Source organism: Erpetoichthys calabaricus, chromosome 14 (genome assembly GCF_900747795.2).
Source record: "Erpetoichthys calabaricus chromosome 14, fErpCal1.3, whole genome shotgun sequence".
NCBI classification, from domain to species: domain Eukaryota; kingdom Metazoa; phylum Chordata; class Cladistia; order Polypteriformes; family Polypteridae; genus Erpetoichthys; species Erpetoichthys calabaricus.
Window position 1 is genome coordinate 26,830,952 of NC_041407.2, and position 27,721 is coordinate 26,858,672.

A 27,721-nucleotide genomic window follows, 5' to 3' on the forward strand; every position below is an offset into this window, starting at 1 on the left:
GTATTTTATTAGATGGTCTCATATTATTCTCAGGAACTGTCAGGTACAATGAAGAATTCATAATGGTTTCTACGATGATGAGCTGCACAGGTCCAGATGCAGCACTGATCAAATGCTGTCTTTGGTTTTCACCAAACATGACTTTTGGTACTCTGGCCAAATAACTCCATTTTGGCCTTGTTTGGTCAGATCACGTTGTTCCATATGTCCTGGTCTTTGCTTAGGTGTTCATGAGTTCTTGCCCTGATCTTCTTTCTGACAGCAAAGGTTTCCTCCTGGCACACCTTCCATGTAGATTTAATTTGTGCATCTTCTTTCTAGGGCGGCACAGTGGCGCAGTGGATAGCGCTGCTGCCTCGCAGTTCGGAGACCTGGGGACCTGCGTTCGCTTCCCGTGTCCTCCCTGCGTGGAGTTTGCATGTTCTCCCTGTGTCTGCGTGGGTTTCCTCCGGGCGCTCCGGTTTCCTCCCACAGTCCAAAGACATGCAGGTTAGGTGGATTGGTGATTCTAAATTGGCCCTAGCGTGTGCTTGGTGTGTGGGTGTGTTTGTTTGTGTGTGTCCTGCGGTGGGTTGGCACCCTGCCCGGGATTGGTTCCTGCCTTGTGCCCTGTATTGGCTGGGATTGGCTCCAGCAGACCCCTGTGCCCCTGTGTTCGGATTCAGCGGGTTGGATGATGGATGGATGGATCTTCTTTCTAATGGTAGGTTCATTTTCTTTGACACCAACAGTTGCAAGAGCTACCTGTAGGTCCCATGATGAACTTCTGGAGTTCTTAAGAGATTTCTTTCAGAAACGTGTGTGCTGCACTTGTGCTGAATTTGCTGTGGTGGCCTGGCCTGGACTGGACAAACAGGCAGTTGTTTGAAATCTTCTCCAGTTGAATATAGATCTTTGAGATGATGGAATGGTTAGTTTCCAATTGATTGGAAATCTTTTTATATCCCTGCTGAAGCTCATTGACATCTATAACCTTCTTGCTGAAGGCAGAGAGAGCTTTTTCAGTCTAAGCATGGTGATAGCATGCACTTCCACAAAAAGGAGCAAACCAAACTAAATGTGGTTTAAATAAAAGGTTCAGACAAGATCCTCTCTAATGATGTGCTGAACATTTGAAACTGATCTGGTGCACATGATTTTAATTTTAGATATTTGAGGTAGTAATAGATGTAGGAATGGACTTGCTTTTTCCATATGCAAGATTTGCATTTGTTTATTTACATTATACAATGGACTACACAATGTAAATGGGGCATGGTGGTGTTATCACCTTTATCAATAGATACTGTTTAAATGAAGATCAAATCTTGATATATCCACATGTCAAAATAGAAAAAAAGGATGGGGTGTACTTACTTTTTCACATACCTGTTTTGTCCAGCAGTAGATGTGTAATGCAATAATTGGTTTGCATCTTGGGAGCTTGCTAACATACCACTGTGGAGAGGGAAGGCCACTGCTATTATTCATTAATGTAATGAGAACTGACAAAATGTCAGCATCCTGAGCCCTTACCTCTCATTTGACTAGAAGCAGACCTGTGTGTAGACTGCCATTACTAATCTGATCTCCACTGTTGAAAAGGTGAGGTGCTGCTTTCTGTGGTTAAAGAACAGTTTGGACCACACAGCCATTTGCAAAGTGATTGTCGGCATCCCCTATGAAGTAAAACCCTGTACCCAGTACTAGAAAGGAACTGCATAGAAGTGACCAAATGACACCCAAGCTTAGTTCAATTAATTTATTTACTATATCAAATAAATAGACTGGAGGTGATGCTCCTCAGCTGGTATCCATCCACCATAATGCAGTTGGCATCCATCCTCTACTGTTCAGCCTCAATGCCGCGGTGGTGGAGTTCAGCATATTCGACAGATGTCTGAAACAAAAGCGAGTGTAAAAGCCACTGAAACTGACCACTGTGATAAAGTGATTGTACCATTCATCTGCCAGAGCAGATTACCGTATCTCCCATATCGGGTTAAAAAAAGTCACTAGTAATAGAGAGAACTTCGCCGTTTTTTGTGTTTACTCTTCTTATTAATACAAACCCCTTTGCCTTTCGACATGCACAAACGATAGAGGAGATTAAAAAATAGAAGATTGTGAAGCGGTAGTAGCACTTGCAGCTTATCTCCTGATTTGCCTTTCTGGTCAGTTGGTACTTACAGCATTCATGTTGTCGGGAACCCCTGAAAGATAATGAGATAAGGTTGAAGACAGCTGACCAGGGTGGCCACCGCAGTGTTCACATAATGGTGGTGCTTAGAATTTCTTTACATACCATTGAGCGAATGTCTAAACTCACTGCATGCATGTCTGGTCGCCATCAGAGGAACTGTGAAGACAAGTTAGAAGAACTGTCTGCACATGGTTGCATAGCTAGTGGCAGAGACTGAGGTGGGATGCAGTGTACCACATTACCTCTGTCAGGGCAGGGCTCGGTATCCGTTGGTGGAGGGAATTCTCCATTGTTGGAGGGAAAGTCCACTTCTGAAACAGTGGGGCAGAGTAGAACAGTGAGCTACATACATGAGCTTATAGTAGCGATGAACACACACATTAATGTTACCACGTTCATGTACAGACACTCACACCGTAACTTGTACATGCTTTGTATACACAACCGATGCACAAATGCACACTTCTTCCCTTTGTGCTTGCTTTCACAATGTAGCCAAACATATTGGCATCCTTCCACTGTTTAAAGAAGAATCACAGTTTTCTATGAAATAAATTGAAATGGACATCGGCAATTGGTATCCACCATTCCATTGAGCAGACATTTTGCTTTTGATTTATATCATCAGAAATATAACATGAAAGTGGTACGAACAACATTTTTAGGTCCCTTTATAAGTTAAGAGACCTAATTTGATTGTAGCGATAGAGCAAGCAGACGGAATTACTCTTAATTAGTAGCAGTGGTGTCTTTCATCTTATAAATCAGTCAATCACTCCAATGCATTCAAATTCACACACAAAACCGGGATAAGGTGCGTAACAGAGTTAAGGCAGAAACCTGGGCTCTTAAAAACCCCCGTTTTACACATGCGAGTTCACCTATGGAGTTCTCTCTTGGCAAAAAACACTCCCGACGTCATTAAGCTGTGCAAAAAAAAAAAAAAAAAGTTAAATGTCTTCATTTGCCGCTATGCATCCGGAAATAAGTATGGAGCCTGTGTCTCCCGAGCAGAGCAGGGAACGTTACTCATTACTTACAAAATGTTATATATTCATTATAAACTATAATGAAGTCATTTTTTTAAATGTTCTTAAAGCCTAATCCCATATATGAGCTGTCATGAAACTGACCAGAAAAGCCACCAATCGTGATCATTTTCTTATGTTGTTGTAAATGTTTTGCCCTTCATGTGCCAAGAAGCAAATCGGATTCTTCCCCCTTTTTACATCCCCAAAGAGCGCCCCTGAAGTTTCGTGGTATGATTACTGGCCACTGCACCACCCGATCACAGTGCTTCTACATATCAATAGCAGATGACTAGACGAAAACTAAACTGACACGTTATTTATAGGTTTCTGTGACTGGATTGCTTGCACTTAACCCTTCTGCTTGGCTGTGTGACTGAGTTCCCAAGTATAGTTTGAACGGAGGAGAAAGAATCAAAAACAACATCAAGACAGATTCAGGCTGACCTCCAAAGTCATATACAACAGTTTAAAGTCAAACCATTCGTCACTGAATGAAAGTGGGCTCCATGTTAGGAGACCCCATTTCAGAAAAACTCCAGAAAATACCCAACTGGATTTTGCTGAAGTGCATTTTTGTGTGGAATCGTTTTTTTGTTTTTTTTTCCCTCAAATGACAGATCAATGCTTACAAAGAAAAAATAAAAGTCGCTTACAAAGAACAATAACATGGAGGATGCTCATTAATGCTATGGCAGTGGGTGCCTTGAATCTGAGCAGGGCAGAATGAAATCAGAAGATTATCAGGGCATTCTGGAGCAGAAGATATTGGCCAGTGTCAGAAAGCCGTCTCCATCACAAGTTATGGGTCCTCCAGCAGGATAATGAACCAAACCATACATCTATGTCAGAGCAAGGATGGTTCAAAAGAAAACACTGGAATGTTCCGACGTCTCAATCTTCTAAGGTCAGTTGAACATCTAAGAGCTGAAAGTTGCAGTCGAGAGAAGGAACCAACCAAACCTATGAGAACTGAAGCAGTCTGCTCAGGAAGAGTTGCCAGTTGAAAAGGGTAGAAGTCTCATTCAAAGCTACAGAAAGTGCTCGATTGCGGTTATTTCCTCAGAAAACATTAGATTGGAATAATTTTCTCCATGCAGTTTTCAATCGCTGCTTTCTAAAAATAATATGTTAAGTCCTAAATCAAAAGCAATGTGTCTGCTCTATGGAATAGAGAACGGTGGACGCCAATCACTTTTGTCAATTTCAACTTGTCACAAAGAAAATTGTTTTTTAAATAGTGGAAGGGTGATGATCTTTTGGGTCCATGCATGCACAGTCAGGTTGATAAGTATTGGGTTAGTGACACAGTTTTCATAAGTTTGGCTCTGTACCCCACTCCAACAGATTTGAAGCAAAGTGATCATTTATGTGAGTGAAGTGTAGACTTTCAGCTTTAATTTTAAGGGGTTTATCAAAAGTATATGAGTCATTTGTCTGCATAGCCCCACCATTTTCAGGGGCTCAAAAGTATACAGTGATCCCTCCTCGAGCGCGGGGATTGCATTCCAGAACCCCCCCGCGAAAGGTGAAAATCTGCAAAGTAGAAACCATATATCTTTATATGGTTCTTTTTATATTGTCATGCTTGGGTGACAGATTTGCACAGAAACACAGGAGGTTGTAGAGAGACTGGAACGTTATTCAAACACTGCAAACAAACATTTGCCTCTTTTTCAAAAGCTTAAATGTGCTCCATGACAAGACAGAGATGAGAGTTCCGTCTCACAATTAAAAGAGTGCAAACATATCTTCCTCTTCAAAGGAGTGCGTATCAGGAGCTGAGAATGTCAGAGAGAGAAAAAGCAAACAATCAAAAACCGATGGGTGCTGTTCGAGCTTTTAAGTATGCGAAGCACCGTGCGGGAAGCATATCGCACAACAAAGCAACCACAAGTAAGCCCAGCAAGGATGGGAGCAATGTGAAGGTGGTCTTTCAGCGTTTTTTGAGGAGCGGCCGTATCCTCTAGGGGTGCAAACAGCCCCCGTGCTCACGATATATTTGAGGAGTTTTATTTAATACGTAATACGTGCTCTGATTGGGTAGCTTCTCAGCCATCTGCCAATAGCGTCCCTTGTATGAAATCAACTGAGCAAACCAACTGAGGAAGCGTGTACCAGAAATTAAAAGACCCATTGTCCACTGAAACCCACGAACCAGCGAAAAATCCACGATATATATTTAAATATGCTTACATATAAAATCCGCGATAGAGTGAAGCTGTGAAAGTCGAAGCTCGAAATTGCGAGGGATTACTGTATTGACATTTGACTAACATGCTGTTTCATAGTCAGGTGTGAGCAGGTCCTTCATTATTTCATTTAACTATTAAGCAGGAACAAGGTCTGGAGTTGATTCCAAGTGTGGAATTTGCATTTGGAAGCTGTCACTGAACTCCCAATATGAGGTCCAAAGAGCTGTCTGTGCAAGTAAAAACAGGCCATCATTAGGCAGAGAAAACAAAACAAACCCTTTAGAGAGATAGAAGAAACACCAGGAGTGGTCAAATCAACCATCTGGTATATTCTTAAAAAGAAGAAACACACTGGTGAGCTCAGTAACACCAGAAGGTCTGGACAACCCACAGACGACAACTGTGCTGCATGGTCACATAATTCTGTCCTTGGTGGAGAAGAACCCCTTCACAACATTTAGCTAAATCAACAACACTCTCCAGGTGGTAGACCTATCTTTGCCAAAGTCTACAATCAGGAGAAGACCTCATGAAAGTAAAGATGGGAGGGTTTACCACAAAGTGCATACCACTAGTGAACCTCAAGCATAGGAAGGAAAGATTAGACTTTGCCAAAAAATATTTTTTAAAGCCTGTCCAGTTCTGGAACAATTTTCTTTAGGACAAAGGAAACTAAGATCAATGTATACCAGAATGATGGGAAGAGAAGAGTATGGAGAAGAGAAGAAATGTCTCATGATCCGATAAATACCACATCATCTGTGAAACATGGTGGAGGCAGATCCTATAGCATGAGGATGCATGACTGCCAGTGGAAGAGGGTCACTGGAGTTTATTGATGATATGACTGCTGGCTGAAGTAGCAGGATGAATTCTGAAGTGTACAGGGCTGTACTGTCTGCTCAGATTCAGACAAATGCTGCAAAACTGATAAGAATGACACTTCACAGTACAGATGGACAATGAGCCAAAACATACTGTGAGGAAAAGAAGTGGCATATTCTTCAATGTCGAAGTCGGTCAACTGACTTCAACCCAACTGGACATGCATTTCACTTACTAAAGACAAAACTGATTGCTTAAAGTCCAACAGACCAGCAGCACCTGAAGACAACTGCGGTGAAGGCCTGGCAAAGCATCACTAGGGTGGAAACCCAGCACTTCAGGCAGTCATTGACTAAAGGATTTTCAACCAAATATTGAGCATGATCATTATATTTATGATTATGTTAGTTTGCCCAAATACTTTGCATCCCCTGAAAATAGGGGGGGCCATGTATAAAAATGTCTTTTCTAAACAGCTCATACAATATTTTTATTAAACCCCTTGCATTAAAGGTGAAAGTCTACACTTCAATCATATCTTAATTGCTTTGTTTCAAATCCACTGCGGTGGTGTGCAGAGCCAAATGCATGAAAACTATCACTGTCCAAATACTTAATGGACTTGACTGTATGTATATTAAATCTCTATATATGATTACATATTTGGCCTCAGTACACGCACATATGGTCATATGAACCCCTCACACTTTTGAACATACATACCCAGATCAGCCTGCATGAGGGCCAGAGTGTAAATGCTTCCATACTGTCGGGGTCCCCCCACCCCCAGTTTTGTGATGAAGGCAATGGCACCCTGTATTACCTGGTGCGTGACAGGAGACTCTCACGTTGGACTCTTCTCCTGGGTACCCGGTGCCTGCAGATACACCATGTTCATATGTTACTTGGATAACAAGAGCAGATAAAGACCAGGCAATGACTAAATGCATTGTCACCACCGCTATAGTCCACATATTGCGTACAACTCTTACCGTCTGACTCCTGTGGTGGCTCCTCATGTTTCAATGTGGACAGGGCATTCCTAAGGACAAAACACACATGTTGTGGTCAGTGTTCAAGAGGAGTAGTGCTGCTTCAAGTTTTTCTTTTTTTTGTGTGTGTGTGATGTGTGTTGTCCATTGCTAATTGATGATTGTTGATGGAGAAGTATAGAGAACGCCAAAAGGAGTTGCTTTGCGCCGTTGTGGATCTGGAGAAAGCATATGACAGGGTGCCTCGAGAGGAGTTGTGGTATTGTATGAAGAAGTTGGGAGTGGCAGAGAAGTATAGGGTGGTCCAGATCTAATTATGCAATTTTCATTACGCTATAACTTAAGTAGAGAATTCACAGCACCTGCCCTGCAAATAGAGATTTCGCTTAAAATTCTTTTGTTGCTGATGGCAGCACCTGCCCTGCATCCCAAAATGGTGGGGAGATGGTTGTCAATCAAACAGTTGCATAATTAGATCTGGACCACCCTGTATGTAAGAGTTGTACAGGTTATGTACGAGGGAAGTGTGACAGTGGTGATGTCTGCAGTAGGAGTGATGGATGCATTCAAGTTGGAGGTGGGATTACATCAGGGATCGGCTCTGAGGCCTTTCTTACTTCCAGTGGTGATGGGCAGGTTGACAGAGAAGATTAGTCCCCATGGATTATGAGGTTTGTAGATGGCATTGTGATCTGTAATGAGAGTAGGGAGCAGGTTGAGGAGACCCTGGAGAATTGAAGATATGCTCTAAAGATGAGAGGAATGAAGGTCAGTAGGAACAAAACGGAATACATGTGTGTGAATGAGAGGGAGGTCAGTGGTATGGTGAGGATGCAGGGAGTAGAGCTGATGAAGGTGGATGAGTTTAAATACTTGGGATCAACAGTACAGAGTAACGGGGATTGTGGAAGAGAGGTGAAGAAGAGTGCAGGCAGGGTGGAATGGGTAGAGAAGAGTGTTAGGAGTGATTTGTAACAGATGGGTATCAGCAAGAGTGAAAGGGAAGGTCTACAGGACGATAGTGAGACCAGCTATGTTACAGTGCATCCGGAAAGTATTCACAGCGCATCACTCTTTCCACATTTTGTTATGTTACAGCCTTATTCCAAAATGGATTAAATTCATTTTTTTCCCTCAGAATTCTACACACATCACCCCATAATGACAACGTGAAAAAAGTTTACTTGAGGTTTTTGCTAATTTATTAAAAATAAAAAAATTGAGAAAGCACATGTACATAAGTATTCACAGCCTTTGCCGTGAAGCTCAAAAAGCATCCTGTTTCCCCTGATCATCCTTGAGATGTTTCTGCAGCTTAATTGGAGTCCACCTGTGGTAAATTCAGTTGGTTGGACATGATTTGGAAAGGCACACACCTGTCTATATAAGGTCCCACAGTTGACAGTTCATGTCAGAGCACAAACCAAGCATGAAGTCAAAGGAATTGTCTGTAGACCTCCGAGACAGGATTGTCACGAGGCACAAATCTGGGGAAGATTACAGAAAGATTTCTGCTGCTTTGAAGGTCCCAATGAGCACAGTGGCCTCCATCATCCGTAAGTGGAAGAAGTTCGAAACCACCAGGACTCTTCCTAGAGCTGACCGGCCATCTAAACTGAGCGATTGGGGGAGAAGGGCCTTAGTCAGGGAGGTGACCAAGAACCCGATGGTCACTCTGTCAGAGGTCCTCTGTGGAGAGAGGAGAACCGTCCAGAAGGACAACCATCTCTGCAGCAATCCACCAATCAGGCCTGTATGGTAGAGTGGCCAGATGGAAGCCACTCCTTAGTAAAAGGCACAGGGCAGCCTGCCTGGAGTTTGCCAAAAGGCACCTGAAGGATTGTCAGACCATGAGAAAGAAAATTCTCTGGTCTGATGAGACAAAGATTGAACTCTTTGGTGTGAATGCCAGGCGTCACATTTGGGGGAAACCTGGCACCATCCCTACAGTGAAGCATATTGATGGCACCATCATGCTGTGGAGATGTTTTTCAGCGGCAGGGACTGGGAGACTAGTCAGGATAAAGGGAAAGATGACTGCAGCAATGTACAGAGACATCCTGGATGAAAACCTGCTCCAGAGCACTCTTGACCTCAGACTGGGGCGATGGTTCATCTTTCAGCAGGACAACGACCCTAAGCACACAGCCAAGATATCAAAGGAGTGGCTTCAGGACAACTCTGTGAATGTCCTTGAGTGGCCCAGCCAGAGCTCAGACTTGAATCCTATTGAACATCTCTGGAGAGATCTTAAAATGGCTGTGCACCGACGCTTCCCATCCAACCTGATGGAGCTTGAGAGGTGCTGCAAAGAGGAATGGACGAAACTGGCCAAGGATAGGTGTGCCAAGCTTGTGGCATCATATTCAACAAGACTTGAGGCTGTAATTGCTGCCAAAGGTGCATCGACAAAGTATTGAGCAAAGGCTGTGAATACTTATGTACATGTGATTTCTCAGTTTTTTTATTTTTAATAAATTTGCAAAAATCTCAAACTTTTTTCACGTCATTATGGGGTGTTGTGTGTAGAATTCTGAGGAAAAAAATGAATTTAATCCATTTTGGAATAAGGCTGTAACATAACAAAATGTGGAAAAAGTGATGCGCTGTGAATACTTTCCTGATGCACTGTATATGGGTTGGAGACGGTGGCACTGACCAAAAAAAGGAGACAGAGCTGGAGGTGGCAGAGTTAAAGATGCTAAGATTTGCATTGGGTGTGATGAGGATGGACAGGATTAGAAATGAGTACATTAGAGGGTCAGCTCAAGTTGGACAGTTGGGAGACAAAATCAGAGGCGAGATTGCATTGTGTGGACATGTGCAGAGGAGAGATGCTGGCTATATCGGGAAAAGGATGAAGCCGCCAGGTAAGAAGAAAAGAGGAAGGCCTAAGAGAAGATTTATGGATGTGGTGAGAGAAGACCTGCAGGTGGTGGGTGTGACACAGCAAGATGACGAGGACAGGAAGATATGGAAACAGATGATCTGCTGCGGCAACCCCTAATGGGAGCAGCTGAAAGAAAAAGTTGCTGTCCATTGCTGAACAAAATAAAGGTCAGGAAGTCCAACTCACCTGTCTGGGTCTGCATTCTTTGCTCTTTTGGCTACCAAAAACAAAAAATAAATCAAGACTAGAAGGTCAGTCACGGCTGAAAGGAACTGTAAGACCAGAAGGCACAACAACAATGGAATACTCACCTGGTGGACATTTGGACTTGATGATGTAAAACAAAACAAGCAACAAGAGAATCACAACGCAAAGGCCGATGATTATGTGCTTCCAGATGTTCATTGTCACTGGGAAAGGAAAAATTCCAGATATGTCAAGATGTCTCAAATGGGTGCAAGGCACCCTATCCCTCTGAATAGAGCTTAACTGAAAACAGAAACTGTTACCATCCACCAGAATGAGATTGGACTTCTCGCAGCAGCAGCACCACCACCACCACCGTCATTTCTCTGCACACTGATGCAGTGATGGGATTGAGGTGGACAGAGCAGACCAATACCTGTCATGTGTAGCTACACAATGGTTGCCACCAGGTGCCCTGCTTTCAATCAGATAACCCAAAGCACAACAAAGGCCCTGATCCTGGCCTGCACTTGAATCCTTGTACCCCCAAAGCCACTCCTTAAATGCCAACACCAGAGTGTGAGCCACCATTACCTTTCTGCGTTTCCTACCTGTGATCATCAATACTCTGCTGTCCATTGTTTTGTTGGCTCTGTTGGTCACTTGACAGAAGTATTTGCCACCGTGCTGTTTTCCTACAGATTTGTTCTCATAAACTCCAAATTGTTTATCTGTTGTATTTGAGTAGAACGCGCTTCTCTCTCCATTTCGGAACCAGCGGAAGGTAAAGGGTGGTGTGCCTTTCTCGACTTGACACATTAGAGTGACTCCACTTCCCTCTGCAACGCTGTTCCCGGAGATGATGGTCAGAATTGGTTTGGTCACTGGAACTGGGCAAAGAGAAAAACCAAATAAAATTAAAAATGAGAGTGTGCCATCGAGCACTGCTAAGGAGCCTGTGGGCAACTACATGCTCACCTATCACCGTCAGGTTTACCCCCGAGCCAGAGACCACATGACTGCCCCCTCGGTTTGCCGCCTCACACCAATAAAGTCCAGCCAGTGTTTCATTCAGCACTGTGACATTAAACATAGCTGGCATCTTATCCGTCATCACTGTCAGTCTGGAGATGACGTCCTTGTTCCTCATCAGTGTGTACATGACTGGAGGAGAACCTCTGTCCGATAGACACTTCATGTGAACTTTGTGACCAGCAATCACCTCCGAGGATTCAAGGATCTGGATCTTTGGTTTGGTGACTAGGACTGAAACAAGCGAGAAAAAAAAAAAAAACACAGGGCAGCATGTAATGGACTTTTAACCCCCTCCGTCTTCACATCTCCCACTCGTTTTCACACTCCCACCTCTCTCCTCCTCCTCCTCTATACTTGATTATTTACACATACCATTCTCAGTCACTGCCTTCTTCATGCATGCCACCCCCACTTGTCAACTTGTCCATTCGTTCTATATATTAACACACACACACACTCTCCACAGAGCTGCTTTCAGTTGCCATCTTTCTATTCAGGCCATTTCCTTTTCCTGTTTTTCCACATAAACCTCTCAAACCCTTCATTGTTCTCGCTTAAACAAACAGCTTGGCAGAACCTTCTTATTTTCAGGAGAGTGAGAAATCAGAATGGCGCATTCTACTTCTGCTGAACTGCAATTACAGGTTTTAGAGGGAGACCAAGATTAAGAAAATGGACATGATGTCATGATCATCAGTGCTTCTTTTTAACAAGTGGAGATATGTTCTGGGCCTTTGTTCATGCAGGCTAGCCCCTTCACCCCCCCAGTTCAGCGAGGCTTCAAACTATCTACTCCACTGCCTTTTATTATTCAGACTATACTTACATTTATATTTATTTGCTTAGAAGACGCTTTTATCCAGAGCAACTTACGAAACATGACAACGTAATCGAGTAACATCAGTCTGTGGGACAGTTTGGGAAGAAGTATTACAGGACATGGGTACAAAATTGACTGTCACAAGTCAAGAGTTTAGAACAAAATGCAAGCAGTTCCTCAGTTGCAAAAACCCAACAGCTAATTTCAGGAATTCACCAACCAAGGGTTTTGAAAAGCTTCTTGAATACAATGAGGGAGTCAGAATTTCAAATGGGTGGGTAGCTCATTCCACCAACATGAAAGAGGTGATATCACCAGACCTGAGTGTTCAAGAAGGAGTGTAGGACCTCACAAGTGTCTTCATATATATAGATGCTGACCCGTTGACTACTCTGTAGGCAAGCATCAAGGATTTGAACTTAATACGTGCTGCTACAGGAAGCCAATGTAGTGATCTGAAAAGATCAGTGATGTGTGCCCGCCTTGGCTAGTTAAATATAAGACGGGCTGCTGTATTTTGAATCGCCTGCAACGGCTTGGAGGCACATGCCGGTGGTCCTGCCAGCACCGAGTTGCAGTAGTTCAGCTGTGACAAGATAAAGCCTGCACTAGGAATACTCAGTCAGATTGCAGATCTTGTTCAGGGTGAATTCGCAACACTGAGAGACCACAGCAAGGTGCTCAGTGATTACCACCCCAAGGTTGAGTACAGAGTTGGCAGGTGTGAACTTGAACAGAGATGAAGAGCTGAAGAGACTGATGAGCTGGGATAGCAAGAAGGGTTGCCTTTGCCAGGATGAACTGGAGATGGTGGCCCTACATCCAGGTTACAATATCAGTGAGACAAAGATTCTAGCTGATACCATGTGGTCCTCTGGAAAGAACGATAGATACATCTGCATATCAACCTAACACAGATAACAAAAACCAAAGAACTGGATGATAGGGCCCAGTGAGAAGATGTACAGCGAAAAGAGGAGAGGGCCCAACAGTGTTCCCTGGTGCACTCCCACACTTGCCTGGTGCACCCTTGACATCTCTCCAAGCCAGAACACAGGGTAGGTAGTATCTGCCCAAGAAGTAGGACTCAAAGTACGGGAGGGTAGCCTAGACTAGTCTCACTCACAAAACCTGAACACTCAGGTCACATCACATCTCATCCTCATTCATTCAGGATGCATCTCATCCCTATTGTCTCCAGTCACCCCAACATCTGCTGTCAGGCTTCACCTCCTTCACTTGAGTCACATGACATGTCCTCCTTGTCCCCAATGGATATATCTCCTTGATATTCTGTGGCTTTAGGACACACACAATCCTCTCCTGCTCTACTCATACCACACCTCTGCCCCAATTTATCCACCAGCTGCATCTCCTCCTCTCCTTGTGTGCACAACTCCCATCCTATCCTTCCCTCTTTGTATACTTGGGCCAGGCACTACTTGTTTCCTATGCACATCCTGCCTTGAACACTTGTGTTATAACCCATCTTCACCTGCTGTACTTTGACCATAGGAGAGTCTCCTCTATGAAATAATAATGAAAGTTTTATTACTAATTAGAAGATGTTTCTATTTTTCTGATAGAAGAAAAAGTGAAAAGCATCAGCATGGACAGTTTGGAGAGTTCGACAAAACGTAAAAAAATAGAATGAGCAGCACGGCATCAGTCATGATACGGCAATTCATTGTTTTTATGTACTTCGATCACAAATTGACTCAGTTGATCGAGCTGCCCTGTGGGACATCCTGAGGGTTTGCGGGATCCCCTCGAGGTTGCTGGATATCATGACCGGCCTGTACACTGGTACTGTGAGTGCTGTGAAGAGTGGAGGCAGAACCTCTGTGATTTTCCCAGTTGATTCTGGGGTTCGTCAGGGGTGTGTTCTGCTCCTACTCTGTTCAATGCTTGTATGGACTGGGTGTTGGGCAAGGTTGTGGGGCATCTGTTGGTGAAGAAAGATTCACAGATCTTGACTTTGCTGATGATGCTGTGATCTTCGTGGAGTCAATGGAGGCTGTAATCAGGGTGCTTGAAAGACTGAGGGAGGAGTATGAGTGTCTGGGTTTGCCAGTGTCCTGATAAAAACCAAGATCCAGGCCTTTAATGACCTCTTGGGCACGGCCATCAGCAGTGTGTCTGTCTGCGAGAGAGTGTTGACTTCGTTGAAGAGGTTTACTTACCTTGGCAGTAACATTCATGTCTCTGGTGACTCTCCCTATGAAGTCAGTAGATGGATTGGGAGGGCATGGGGGGGTCATGAGGTCGCTGGAAAGGGGTGTGTGGTGCTCCCAATATCTATGCAAAAGGATGAAGGTCCAAGTCTTTAGAGTCCTGGTGCTTCCTGTCTTGCTATATGGTTGCGAGACATGGATGCTATCCAGTGACCTGAGATGAAGACTGGACTCCTTTGGTACTGCGTCTCTCCAGAAAATCCTTGGGTACCGTTGGTTTGACTTTGTGTCGAATGAGCGGTTGCTCATGGAGTCCCAAATGAGGCACATTACCTGCACTGTGAGGGAGCGTCAGTTACACCACTACGGCCATGTGGCGCATTTCCCCGAGGGTGATCCAGCTCATAAGATCCTCATTGCTGGGGACCCGAGTGGCTGGACCAGGCTAAGGGGTTGCCCACGTAACACCTGGCTGCGGCAGATAGAGGGTCGTTTCTGGAGGGTGGGACTGGACCGCATGTCTGCCTGGGGGGTTGCAAACCGGGATCCCGAGTTGTTTCGCCATGTAATGGGTGTGGCAATGCACTGTACCAGTGCATACTCCCTGACTTGACTTGACTTGATCACAAATTATGCTCCATTTTCCACTTGGTCATACCTCCCATGCCATATTCCTGTGCACAAAGACCTCACCTGACTCGACTTTGATCACACAGCCTGCTGTCCTGACTTTATTCACTTATGATCCACCTCCCTCATTCCTTTGTGCACTCTGATCACACCCCAATCTCATCTTGTGCTCATCAGCCACTCTTCATCCCCACATTGTCCTTGTCTACTTCATCATTTCCCACTCCTCACTCACTATGTACTCGGATGTAGATGTTGTTGCTCGCTTTCCTCACTCTCCAGGCTGTAGCATGGCAGCTGTAATTCCCCTCATCCTGATTGGAGACTCCTGAGATGGTGTAGATGCCGGTCTGGTTGTCACTGATGAGATTCTGCTGATACTTCTGGAAGGTGTATGTGATGGGCTCATTCAGCCTCTTTGCAGTCAGGTACACGCTTGAGCAGTTCAACCGAAGAGTTTGCCCTTCACTTAGATCTGAGGCCTCTGCTTTCAGGAGTGGTCTTGAAAACAACTCTGAGCAAAAAATAAAATACAAATAAAAAGAAAAGCTTAGAAAGGTATTTATGTCCACCTGTTAACACTGGACTGTTGTTACATGCTACCCCACATGACAATGACTACTTAGCCTTCTTAAGCACGAGCTCTCACTCCTTTGCTCTGAAAAGGTACCAGGAAGCCTACTGCCATCGTCAAAAGGACCCACAATAATAATAACATTAATTACTGGCATTTATATAGCGCTTTTCTAACTACTAAGTGATAGATAATGGGAGGCAGGGCCATTTCTGGGTATAGGTGGTCTAGGCAAGCACCTAGGGCGCCCTCTAGTGTTCAGTGTTTATTACTGCAGCCCCATGTAGAGATTCCTATCTTCATTTTGTTAAGAAGAATGTGTCCTGACCGGAGAACAAAGAAATGTTTCTGGTGTGCACCTCAGCAGCGCCTGCACTGTCTGCAAGACGCACACCACAATTTGTTACCCAGAAACAGCCTTGGGTGACACAATTCTTTTTAAACAATACAGACCTACGAACACTCAGACTCAAAATGAATTATATTGTTTTATATTATTGTCGCATACTAGCGATGTTCGGTCTTAACGTCTGACGACCTACACAGTCCAACAATAACACAAACAACACAACAATGATGATAATGATGCCAATAATACAGTACTAATCCTCAAGCTGTAGCATATTAGAGACTGACACGGTAAAATAAAATATAAACGATCACAATGGCAAAAGGACTGTAGCTCTTGAGTGAATTGCTAAAAGCTGATTTAACCCAAACTGTGATCGTCTCCCAAATGGACATGCAGTAAAATGTGTGTTAACTTACCAAATATCAACCTCCACTGCTCACCACCGTTTGTGAGACTCTCTCTGGACATGCTAAAGAAGTTGTGCATTTTTTGGAGAGGTAGATTGCAGTATTTGCATACACAAGCATATGGTGAATAAGAATTGTGGGTAAAGATTCCTATTTAAAGATAATCGTTATATTTTCAGTTTCACTGAATGTTGTCATTATGCTAAGTTTTCAATTTATTTTACTAACTTAAATGACATGTATATATTATGGTAATGTCTTAATTAAAAAATTATAATCTATTATAAAAGAAAATCTTCAGACGAGACAAGACTATTTCCAAGAGATTTTTCAAGTCCCGCCCTCCTCTCAACCATTTACGATTAACGGTCCTCTCACCTCTCATTTGTGTGCTCTTATAAATTTTTACGTTTTCCTCACTTTAAGTTCCCAATAAAAGAAGACTTATTATGTCCAAATCTTAATGAAGAATGGATGAAAGAAATGAGTACACGGGCAATCCTAACACAGAGAAACGATGAAGTCAAACGAATTAGTGCGAAAATTGTCAATCGGTTACACGGCAAATTGGTTAAACGTGTATCAATAGACTATGCTGAAGCAGTTGGTGGTGATCATGTGGAAGATGAAAACATCAACTTACAATATCCCTAAGAATAACTATAATTGTTAACACTGTCCGGTCTTTCACCGGCCGAATTACTGTTGAAAGAAGGATGTATCGTAATGTTATTGCATAATGTATGTCTGAGTGATGGGCTATGCAATGGGACAAGATTAGTTGTATTCAAAATTGGTCGAACAATTCTGACATGTAAAATTTTAACAGGCGACAAGAAAGGTAAAGTAGTACATCTTCAGGGGATAACATTAGACACCAAAGGAGATCTTGAGATGCCATTCGTATTAAAATGTTTACAGTTTCCCAGTAGAATAGCTTTTGCTATGACAATTAACAGATCACAGGGACAAACATTCAAAAAAGTCAGTTTATTTATTAGAGAGAAAGAAACGATATTCACTCACAGGCAGTACGTTGCGTTGTCACGATGTAAGTCCAAACACGGAAACAAAATTCAATGCGCTATTGACGAAAAGGTAATTCCAACTATTGTTTTAAGTTTTACAGCAAAAGTGCAACTTTAAAAAGTATTTGCGTGTTAATTTCAAAGCCAAACAGAATGCAAATGTATAACCCAACGAATACCTCTAATGCAACATGAATCATCATTTTCTTTCAATTTATTACGTTTTACTATTTTTTACTATGGTTAATTACTCACTGTAATGTAAAATTGTTAGGTTTAATGTGCATATGTAACAATTCCCATGAAAATAACAATCTGTTTAAATTGCTTCCCCATACGTGAGTGGCACAGCCGCGAAGTGGCTAGTGCGTACCGCCCGCACGGGGGTTGGCGAGCAAAGCAAGCAGGGGGGCAGAGCCCTCTAGTATAATATATATATATATATATATATATATATATATATATATATATATATATATATATCACGGCATTCGTAGTCTGAATCACAATCTGATTGTATGGGTGGTTACCTACCAGATAACGCTTGTGGTTGGCCAGCATGTCGGCTAACATCCGCCACGGTGCCCTCTTTCAGTTGCGAGAAGCAGATCATAGAATGGTTGAAATAGTTTACTGTCAAATAATGCAAAGAGAACGCAACACGTGTTTCGCCCTAATTCTGGGCTCATCAAGCCTACACACTCACCGCACTCCCTTACGGGAATCGAACCTCGGACGTCAGCGCTAGAGGCGAAGCCCCTAACATTGCGCCACGGCATGTGGTTCGTTTATTTGACAGCATGTAGATCGAGGTAATTACATTCACGGCATTCGTAGTCTGAATCTGATTATACTGTACTTCTAGATTATCACCATCATCAAGAGGCACACGTTTAGCTGGTGGCTTTAATAGATAGCTATACATACTAATTCTTAGATTAGTAATATTTTAAGTGTATCTTTTCAATGTTCTGGTCTGGCAGTGATGATTCTTCGCAAAACAAAAGGGGTGGCGGGGTGCCATTTACAAGTTCACCTAAGGCAGTAAAAATCCTAGAACTGGCACTGATGGGGAGACCACTACAACCACCACCAATGAGCAGCATCTACCTAGGATGATGGGATGGCAGGTATTGTTGCACCCATACGCTTACCACACATTAGCTATTAGGCGGTGAAGGTTTAAGTGACCTTGTGCCCTGTGTTGGCTGGGATTGGCTCCAGCAGACCCCCGTGACCCTGTGTTCGGATTCAGCGGGTTGGACAATGGATGGATGGATGGATGGATGAAGGTTTAACTGACATAGTTAGCCAATAGTGTTGATCAGTGAATTTCACCAAAGCATTATTCGCTGCGAATCTGCTGCGTTCGCGTTTGCCCTCGTTCGTAAAATTATTTACTGATAATTAAGCCGGTTTAGAAGAACTTTTTCCCCAGAACCCTGTAATGCTTTGCGAGGCTAGCATGACATCCCCCAGAGCTGTAACAGCCAACATTGGATGGGATGGGAATATAATGCTGGTCAATTGCATTACAGACTCTGTGAGACCTACAGTAGTTAGTGGTAGAACTGCTAAGTAAATAACACCGCTTCTCAAAATGTTATTTTTATGAAACATATATAGCATAAATAACGAGTTATCTCTGCTTGTCGCCCATCAGGCTCCTATCAATTATGGAGAATCCACTGCATCCACTAAATAATGTCATCTCCAGACAGAAGAGCAGCTTCAGCGACAGACTGCTGTCACTGTACTGCTCCACAGACAGATTGAGGAGATCGTTCCTCCCCCAAACTATGCGACTCTTTAATTCCACCAGGGGGGGTAAACGTTAATATTTAACATTATACATAGTTATTGTCTGTTTTTTTTCACCTGTATTATTATCATTCTTAAATTTAATATTATTTATTGTATCAGTATGCTGCTGCTGAAGAATGTGAATTTCCCATTGGGATTAATAAAGTATCTATCTATCTATCTATCTATCTATCTATCTATCTATCTATCTATCTTCGAGTTCCACATCAGTATAAGAGAAGGAGGCGCGTGCCCTTTGCATGCAGAATTTGCCACATGGAGATAAAAAAACAAACCTTGAAGGAACCTGATGCCCCACAAATCACATAAGAGACTCTATGAAATAATAATGAAAGATTTATTACTAATTAGAAGATGTTTTTATTTTTCTGATAGAAGTAAAAGTGAAAAGCATCAGCACGGAGAGTTTGGAGAGTTCTGCAAAACTTAAAAAAACAGAATGAGCAGCACGGCATCAATCATGACACGCCACTTCGAAATTACTGCCTTTAAAAGCTCTACATATTTTTTCTGCCTTTTGACCACGATTTCGACGTTTCCGCCTTTTATTTATTTTTTTGACAAAATATATGATTGCATTGTTTCTGACTGCATTCTTTCTTCTCTGATCTCAAGGAGGCATGGTGATGCAGAGGCTGGCACTGCTGCCACACAGCTCAGGGCACCTTCTTAGCCACAATAATCGGTCCAGTGTAGTTGGCAGACACTTTAAAGATGATCACACCATTATTATCCAGTTCAGTTAGTCCTTCCCCATTGACTTCAATGCATTTCACCAAGTTTGTTGATATTCGCAAACACTTCTGTGATTTCTCCAAACTTGAGGACTGTGGAGTTCGCTCATCACAATTAGTCAACTAGAAACAGTGGATCACTTTTGATTTGAAATATTTTAAATCTCCAAGTGGAAATTATCTTTCTTGTATAACCTTTGGAGGGGATCACAGCACAGGGTGAGCCATTGTACAGCGCCTTGGCACAACTTTCAGGCTAAGAGCCTTGCTCAAGGGCCCAACGGAGTAGGATCCCTTCTGACAGTAATGGGATTTGAACCGGCAACCTTCCAGACATCAGTGCAGATTCTTAGCCACAGAACCACCACTCCACCCTTGGGTGGCCAGAGTGACCAAGCTGTGGTGGGCAATTTGACAGGCACATCAGGGTACACCCTACTTTTTTTTTGAAAGATGCCCAGGGATCTTTGACCAGAGAGAGTCAGGACCTTAGTTTTATGTCTCATCTGAGGGACGACGCCAATTTTTACAGCCCAGTGTCCCTGTCACTGCCCTGAGGCATTGGGATCCACGTACAGACCACAGGGTAAGCGCCCCCTGCTGGCTTCACCAACACCTCTTCCAGCAGCAACCCAAGCTATTTCCTAGCTGACCTTCACATCCAAGTACTGGCCAGGCCCGAACATACTTAGCTTCATGTGGATGACCAGTTTTGAAGTGCAGGTGCTATGGCCGCATCAATATCATCAATCTGCTGCCGTTGTGTGGCCTTCAAATAGCAGTAACTCTCAGCTGCTCACCGAAAAGGAACATTTATTTTAGTATAATGAAAATTTAGGAACCTCAAAGGACATTTGTATTCAGTAGGTACAGAAGTAACCATTTGTGGCAGGCAATGACCAGGAGCCATCATTCAAATCATCAGTGCTGTTTAGACTGAAGGGCAATTTACAATTTTGCAGCCGTCAAGACAAAATGCTTTATTACTAGATGGCTGCAACATCTGAATAAGTAGTAAAACATGCAGTCATTCTCCGCATGTGCCATGTTTAGGTAACATCTGCAAGGGCAGAGACATTTGTTTATGGTGAATGAGCACAAGCTGTGAGTGTGCAGTGGGCCGTGATGGAGGACAACAGCAACACAATGGTGAGTCTGGACCAAAAACAGCAGACGTGTAGGACATCATGATCAGAATTTGAATCCTGTAATATACAGAAGTTCTTTGTGTTGCACTGTATTTGTCTGCCATGCCGGTTTACTGTGCCTGTAAGCAGCATTCACCTCCTTGGACGCTGTCACATTTTATTGTTATAAGACATTGAATCACTGCGGATTTCATTTAGAGTTTTTGACACTGGTCAACAGAAAAAGTCTCTTTAATGTCAAACTTGAAAGAGATCTCTGCAAAGTGAACTAAATTAATGATAAATATCATACACAGAATAATTGATCGCCTAAGCATTCACCTCCTACATGTTAGTATTTAGGAGATGGCAGCCATGGCAGCCTTGAGTCTGTGTGCACATCTGGACCCAGGAGTCTTTTCAAAACTGCTCAGTCAGGTGTCATGGAGATTGGGAGTGATCAGCCTTTTTCTCACTTGGATTGAGATCTGTTCTTCTGACTCGGCCAACTCCAGGACATTCACATTGTTGTTAGTCAACCATTCTTGTGTAGCTATGGCGTTATGCTTGGGGGTGTTTGTCCTGCTGCAGGTTTCCCTGCAGACCTCATCAGGTCTTCCTCCAGGATTTCTCTGTATTTTGTTGCACTCATTTTACCCTCACAAGCCTTCTGCTGTAGAGGATCATCTCCATAGCCTGATGCTGCTGCTGCCATCATGCTTCACGCTGGGGATGATGTGTGGTGTTCACACATAACATTTAGTCTGATGGCCTTAAAAGCTCAATATCGATCTAGTCAGGCAATTGAGCCTTCTTCCAGAAGACTTCATGTACCCCCTGGCATTGGCAGTCTCTAGCCATGATGTCCTGTGTGTTATTTCTCTTTGTGAATCTTCCCGAAAGCTGCAATCAGTGAAGCCCCAGGTCAACAGTTGTCATCTGCCATGTGCAAAAGTTCGCTGATGACACTGCTATCGTGGGCTGCATCAGGAATGGGCTGGAGGAGGAGTATAGGGACCTAATCAATGACTTTGTTAAATGGTGTGACTCAAACCACCTACACCTGAACACCAGCAAAACCAAAGAGCTGGTGGTGGATTTTAGGAGGCCCAGACCCCTCATAGACCCAGTGATCATCAAAGGTGACTGTGTGCAGATGGTGCAGACCTATAAATATCTGGGAGTGCAGCTGGATGATAAATTAGACTGGACTGCCAATACTGATGCTCTGTGTAAGAGAGGAAAGAGCCGACTATACTTCCTTAGAAGGCTGGCGTCCTTCAACATCTGCAATAAGATGCTGCAGATGTTCTATCAGATGGTTGTGGCGAGCGCCCTCTTCTACGCGGTGGTGTGCTGGGGAGGCAGCATTAAGAGGAAAGACGCCTCACGTCTGGACAACCTGGTGAGGAAGGCAAGCTCTATTGTTGGCATGGAGCTGGACAGTTTAACATCTGTGGCAGAATGAAGGGCGCTCAGCAGGCTCCTATCAATTATGGAGAATCCACTGCATCCACTTAATAGTATCATCTCCAGACAGAAGAGCAGCTTCAGTGACAGACTGCTGTCAATGTCCTGCTCCACTGACAGATTGAGGAGATCGTTCCTCCCCCAATCTATGCGACTCTTCAATTCCATCCGGGGGGGTAAACGTTAACATTCAACATTATACATAGTTATTGTCTGTTTTTCACCTGTATTATTATCATTCTTTAATTTAATATTATTTATTGTATCAGTATGCTGCTGCTGAAGAATGTGAATTTCCCATTGGGATTAATAAAGTATCTATCTATCTATCTGCACAGTCTTTCAGCCCTTGCACTTGAAGCCTGTAACTCCTTTAAAGTTCTCTTAGGTCTCTTGATGGCCTCCTTCATTTGTTATCTTCCTGAATGATCGCTCAAGTTTTTGTGGACGGCCTGCACCAGGCAGATTTACCGTTGTGCCGTACCCTTTTCCATTTCTTCACGATTGATTTCACTGGACTCCAGGAGATTTTCAGGGACTTGGATGTTTTCTTGTTTCCATCTCCTGATTTGTGCTTGGAGTGTTCTTGTCTTCGCTGTGTAGGTTAGACCATCATGCTGAATCACCACAAGATGGACCTTCCACATTCAGGTGCATTTGGACTATAATTAAGAGAAACCCCAGACAGGTGGTCTCCACTGAACTAATCATGTGACTTCTAAAGCCAAAGGGCTGCACCAGCGATGATTTACATGGGTCATATTAAAGGAGTGAATACTTATGGGACCAGATATATGGTGTTTTACAGTGGCGGACCGTGCATTTCACACCTAGGCCTTCAGTAGTGCTCCGTCTGAATCAACCTGCCCCTCAAAACTAATTTATGGTTATAAAAACCATCTTAATATGCAGAAATACAGTATAAAGAGCTGTTGCATCGCAGATAGATAACTCCTGTAGCCACAATAAATGCCTTTATTGAATAGACAAACCAGGGGTGAACAAGTTCCATTCTACTGCAGCTACAGCCCGCGACACACATAAAAAACATCAATAATAACTCATAAACTTGCAATATTATTTAGGAAAATCGCAACATTTTACTCACCAAAAATTCGGATTATTTGTAAACAAAATCCATCCTCCTCTCTTTCCTCAAAAACAGTTCAATTACTCTGTCGTACAGATTATCCGTGCGCTTCAGTTCCATCACGAAGTCCCTTTCTTTCGCCATCGAAGCTAATGCTGAAAGTCGAACCTGCCCTGTCGTATTTCTGGCATAAGTTTTAATTCGCTTTAGGGCTGAAAATGTCCACTTGACAGAAGCAGTGACCACGGGAATGGTCACCGTCAAACATACCAATGTGTACAGCTGCCCCATGATGCTCTCATTCAGATTTTTATATTACACCATCCGCACCATCCTATCCAATCAACAGGTCTGAATACGGTGATGTTGCCGTACGCCTGCTAGAGGGCCCTAGTGAAACCAACTCAAAATCTGATTGGTTGAAGCAACGGTTTAATCGACATTTATTTTGTGTTAGAGGGCCTGCAGAACGGATTGTGAAGGCCTCCGGGTAGACTTCTTTGACTTTGACCCTGCCTGGCAACAAATGATGGCTGAAATGTGATTGGTTAAATGCTTTAATACGAAAATACATGTCTGGAAGCAGCACAACCATCGGAAAAGCTATGAAAGGAAGCGGACAGACTATTTGGAATTATTTAATAAGTATTCATGGACAAAATATAATTAACATCAGTTTGTGATTCAGATATTTTTTTAGGCCAGCAGAGAAGGCCTCGCAGGCCCTGACGACCCGCCACTGGTGTTTTATATTTGTAATTATTTTAGACCCCCTTTATGGAGATCTCTTTTCATTTTGACATTAAAGCCTCCTTTTCTGTTGATCAACGTCAAAAAAGCCAAATTAAACCCACTGTCATTCAGTGTTGTTTAACAATGAAAGGTCTGTACACATTATAAATATCGTTACTACAAAGTGCACACCTTCCTAATTTAAGTCAAATCTGTGTAACATTTTACTGATGTGCATCCTTAAAGATTTACCTCCGCATTAGTGCCATGCTTCACTTGAATTATCCTGAATTCACAACTACCTGACTGGGCGACTGCAGTTCATCAAACTGGGGAACCACATCTCTGGTATGGCAGTGCGCAACATTGGGGCCTCACAAGGGACTGTTCTGGCCCCATTCCTGTTCACGTTATACTCAGCAGACTTTAACCACATTCAGAAGTACTCGGATGATACAGCGATTGTGACGTGGGGAATATTGGGATCTGATTGGAGCTTTCAGTGACTGGAGCAATAAGGACGGCCTGGTCCTGAACACAACGAAGACCAAGGAGATGATATGGGATTTCCACAGATCTATGCTCCCCCTTCAGTCCGTTAACATCCTGGGTGTTGGGGCATTGAGGTGGTGCAGACTTAATAAATATCTAGGTGTCCACCATTGAGGACACACTGGACTACTAGTCATGAACACAGATGTCCTCTACAGGAATGTGCAGAGCAGGCTCTTTTTCCTCAGAAGACTCAGGTCACTCAATGTAGTTAGTTAAGTGCTGTCTTTGTTCTGTCAGACAGTCGTTGCCAGTGTCCTCCTCTTTACTGCCATGTGCTGGGGTGGGAGTGTGACAGGTAAAAAAGAACACAAAGAGGCTGGCTCAGTGCTGGGTAGGAATGTGGCCTCACTGGGAATTGTGGTGGAAAGGTGTATGGACAGAAAGGTACAGGCCATCCTTACCAATAGCAGTCACCCTGTCCACAACATTATGGTGGGGCAGAGAAGTAGACGTGCCAGTCATCTTCTCTCAGTGCGCTGCAGAAGAGAACGCTTTAGAAGATCACTTGTTCCTACTGATGCGAGATTTTATAACTCTGGTTTAAACACAAGTCATTCATGACCTGGTCACCACTACACCATCCCACACTGTAACAATTGACCATTTGTATGTTTTATTATTTATTCATTTATGTTTTGTTCTCCTTTGTTTTATAATAATTTTCAGCAATTTTTACTGATGTGTTTGAGTTACTGGATGCCCAAATAAAGCATCTATCTATCTATCAAATCTTATAATGCCTTTCATATCTATCTATCAATCATACAGTGCCTTTCATATCTATCAATCATATAGTGCCTTTCATATCTATCTATCTATCTATCAATCAATCATACAGTGCCTTTCATATCTATCAATCATATAGTGCCTTTCATATCTATCTATCTATCAATCAATCATATAGTGCCTTCCATAACTATCTATCATATAGTGCCTTCCATAACTATCTATCATATAGTGCCTTCCATATCTATCAATCATATAGTGCCTTTCATATCTATCTATCAATAAATCATACAGTGCCTTACACATCTATCTATCATATAGTGCCTTTCATATCTATCAATCATATAGTGCCTTCCATATCTATCTATCTATCTATCTATCTATCATATAGTGCCTTCCATATCTATCAATCATATAGTGCCTTTCATATCTATCTATCTATCAATCAATCATATAGTGCCTTTCATATCTATCATATAGTGCCTTCCATATCTATCTATCTATCATATAGTGCCTTTCATATCTATCAATCATATAGTGCCTTCCATATCTATCTATCATATAGTGCCTTTCATTTCTATCAATCATATAGTGCCTTCCATATCTATCTATCTATCTATCATATAGTGCCTTTCATATCTATCAATCAATCATATAGTGCCTTTCATATCTATCTATCATATAATGGCTTTCATATCTATGTATTTATTTATCTATCTATCATATAATACTTTTCACATTTATCTATATATTATATAGTGCCTTTCATATCTATTTTTATCTATCTCTGCAGAATGTGCACAAATGAAGTAAAATGAAAGAGCACAGAAAACAGACTGGCATGTATGCCCCACAAAACAATAAAGAAGACAGCTGTGTTGCTATTTGAGGAACAGTATTTTTTATATCATTTACATTTATTTCACATGATTTTATCATTTAGAGGAACTGTCGCTGTTGCAAACTTAAACCTTCTTATCTTATCCTGTAAATGAATGCCACTTAGTGAGATATGCCAGGGTTAATGTGAACATAAGAAGAAATGACAGTGTCGGTACTGCTAAATACAGTAAAGGTCCATCCAGACATGCAGGTAGCGTCACTTTCTGCTGCAAGTCACCTACTTACATAATGCAGTGTTTGCGTATCTCTAAACTGAAATTGTATTCCACTGATTGTTACTCTCATAATTCAACCTCAGAAAATCGAAAGAAAAAAAAAAAGGCCGGTCATTTCACATTCACAGCGAGCACGGCAGGAGGCTTATAATGAAATGTGATGGTGATCCCTGCAGAGTGCTCAGCCCAATACCAACGTCAGACTTGCACTCTACATTGGCACAGTAGGAATGGGTGCCCGTGGGCATGAGGGTTAAGCGCACATCTGCCTTTTATCCAGTAGTGCAGAGACATACTGTATGCGTCTCAAGATCCTACAATTGGGTTCAGTGAATTTAAGAAATGGATGGATGGATACCACTGCAGAGTGCAGAACCTCCCTTACAGGGACATTGTTCACCCAGAACTGCTCCTCCAAGCAGAGGATTAAGAACATTAACAATGCAAGCGTTCAAATAGACGGTGGGCAGTGGACTAATATGTCTGTTCGGAAACAGAACCGAGCTTATGTCATGAAACCTAAGGAATACTGAAATGTGCAAATGTATGCTTTCAATTCTTCTTTAATAATTTTTAGAATACGGTGTGCTAGGTGCTTAAAACGGTTCAAATAAATTCACCATCATTCTAAAAACTTCTGGTAGTGAAAGGGTATTGTAATTAGTCAGCAACTTCAGAAAGTATAACCCTCCATACTTGCTGTTTCTTACTGAATTAAACTGTCAGCACTGAAGGTTGTACCACCAGCAGACACAGCCTCGCTAAACCAGCCTGCTCTTTAAATGATCAGGGGCCTCATTTATAAAACTTGGCGTGAATTCGAGCGTGAAAATATGCGCACGCCAAAGAAATGGAAATACATACGCCAAAAAAACTCCATCAGATCTATAAAACCTGCTAGACACATATTGCTACGCAATATACAGATTATAAATCACAATCTTGTAAATATGCGTACGGAAATGTGCGTCAAATACCGCATTGAAACAACCGTATGTGGAACACGCGACTCAATCTCATGCATATG

General features: G+C 42.7%; 1 protein-coding gene across 1 annotated transcript in view; it reads right to left on the reverse strand.

Annotated features, from left to right (window-relative positions):
- Positions 1 to 1,727: 1,727 nt before the first annotated feature.
- The window catches only part of LOC114664777 (platelet endothelial cell adhesion molecule-like), a 41,857-nt gene continuing 15,863 nt past the window's right edge, over positions 1,728 to 27,721 (reverse strand). The window contains exons 6-16 of the mRNA XM_028819037.2: positions 15,193 to 15,471; positions 11,277 to 11,564; positions 10,910 to 11,188; positions 10,424 to 10,522; positions 10,299 to 10,329; positions 7,223 to 7,272; positions 7,054 to 7,107; positions 2,425 to 2,493; positions 2,285 to 2,338; positions 2,170 to 2,192; positions 1,728 to 1,879 (exon numbers count right to left, since the gene is read on the reverse strand). Of these exons, the coding sequence (XP_028674870.2) occupies positions 1,826 to 1,879; positions 2,170 to 2,192; positions 2,285 to 2,338; positions 2,425 to 2,493; positions 7,054 to 7,107; positions 7,223 to 7,272; positions 10,299 to 10,329; positions 10,424 to 10,522; positions 10,910 to 11,188; positions 11,277 to 11,564; positions 15,193 to 15,471 (1,280 nt within the window). The 3' untranslated portion in view covers positions 1,728 to 1,825. The remainder of the gene's footprint in view (positions 1,880 to 2,169; positions 2,193 to 2,284; positions 2,339 to 2,424; positions 2,494 to 7,053; positions 7,108 to 7,222; positions 7,273 to 10,298; positions 10,330 to 10,423; positions 10,523 to 10,909; positions 11,189 to 11,276; positions 11,565 to 15,192; positions 15,472 to 27,721) is intronic.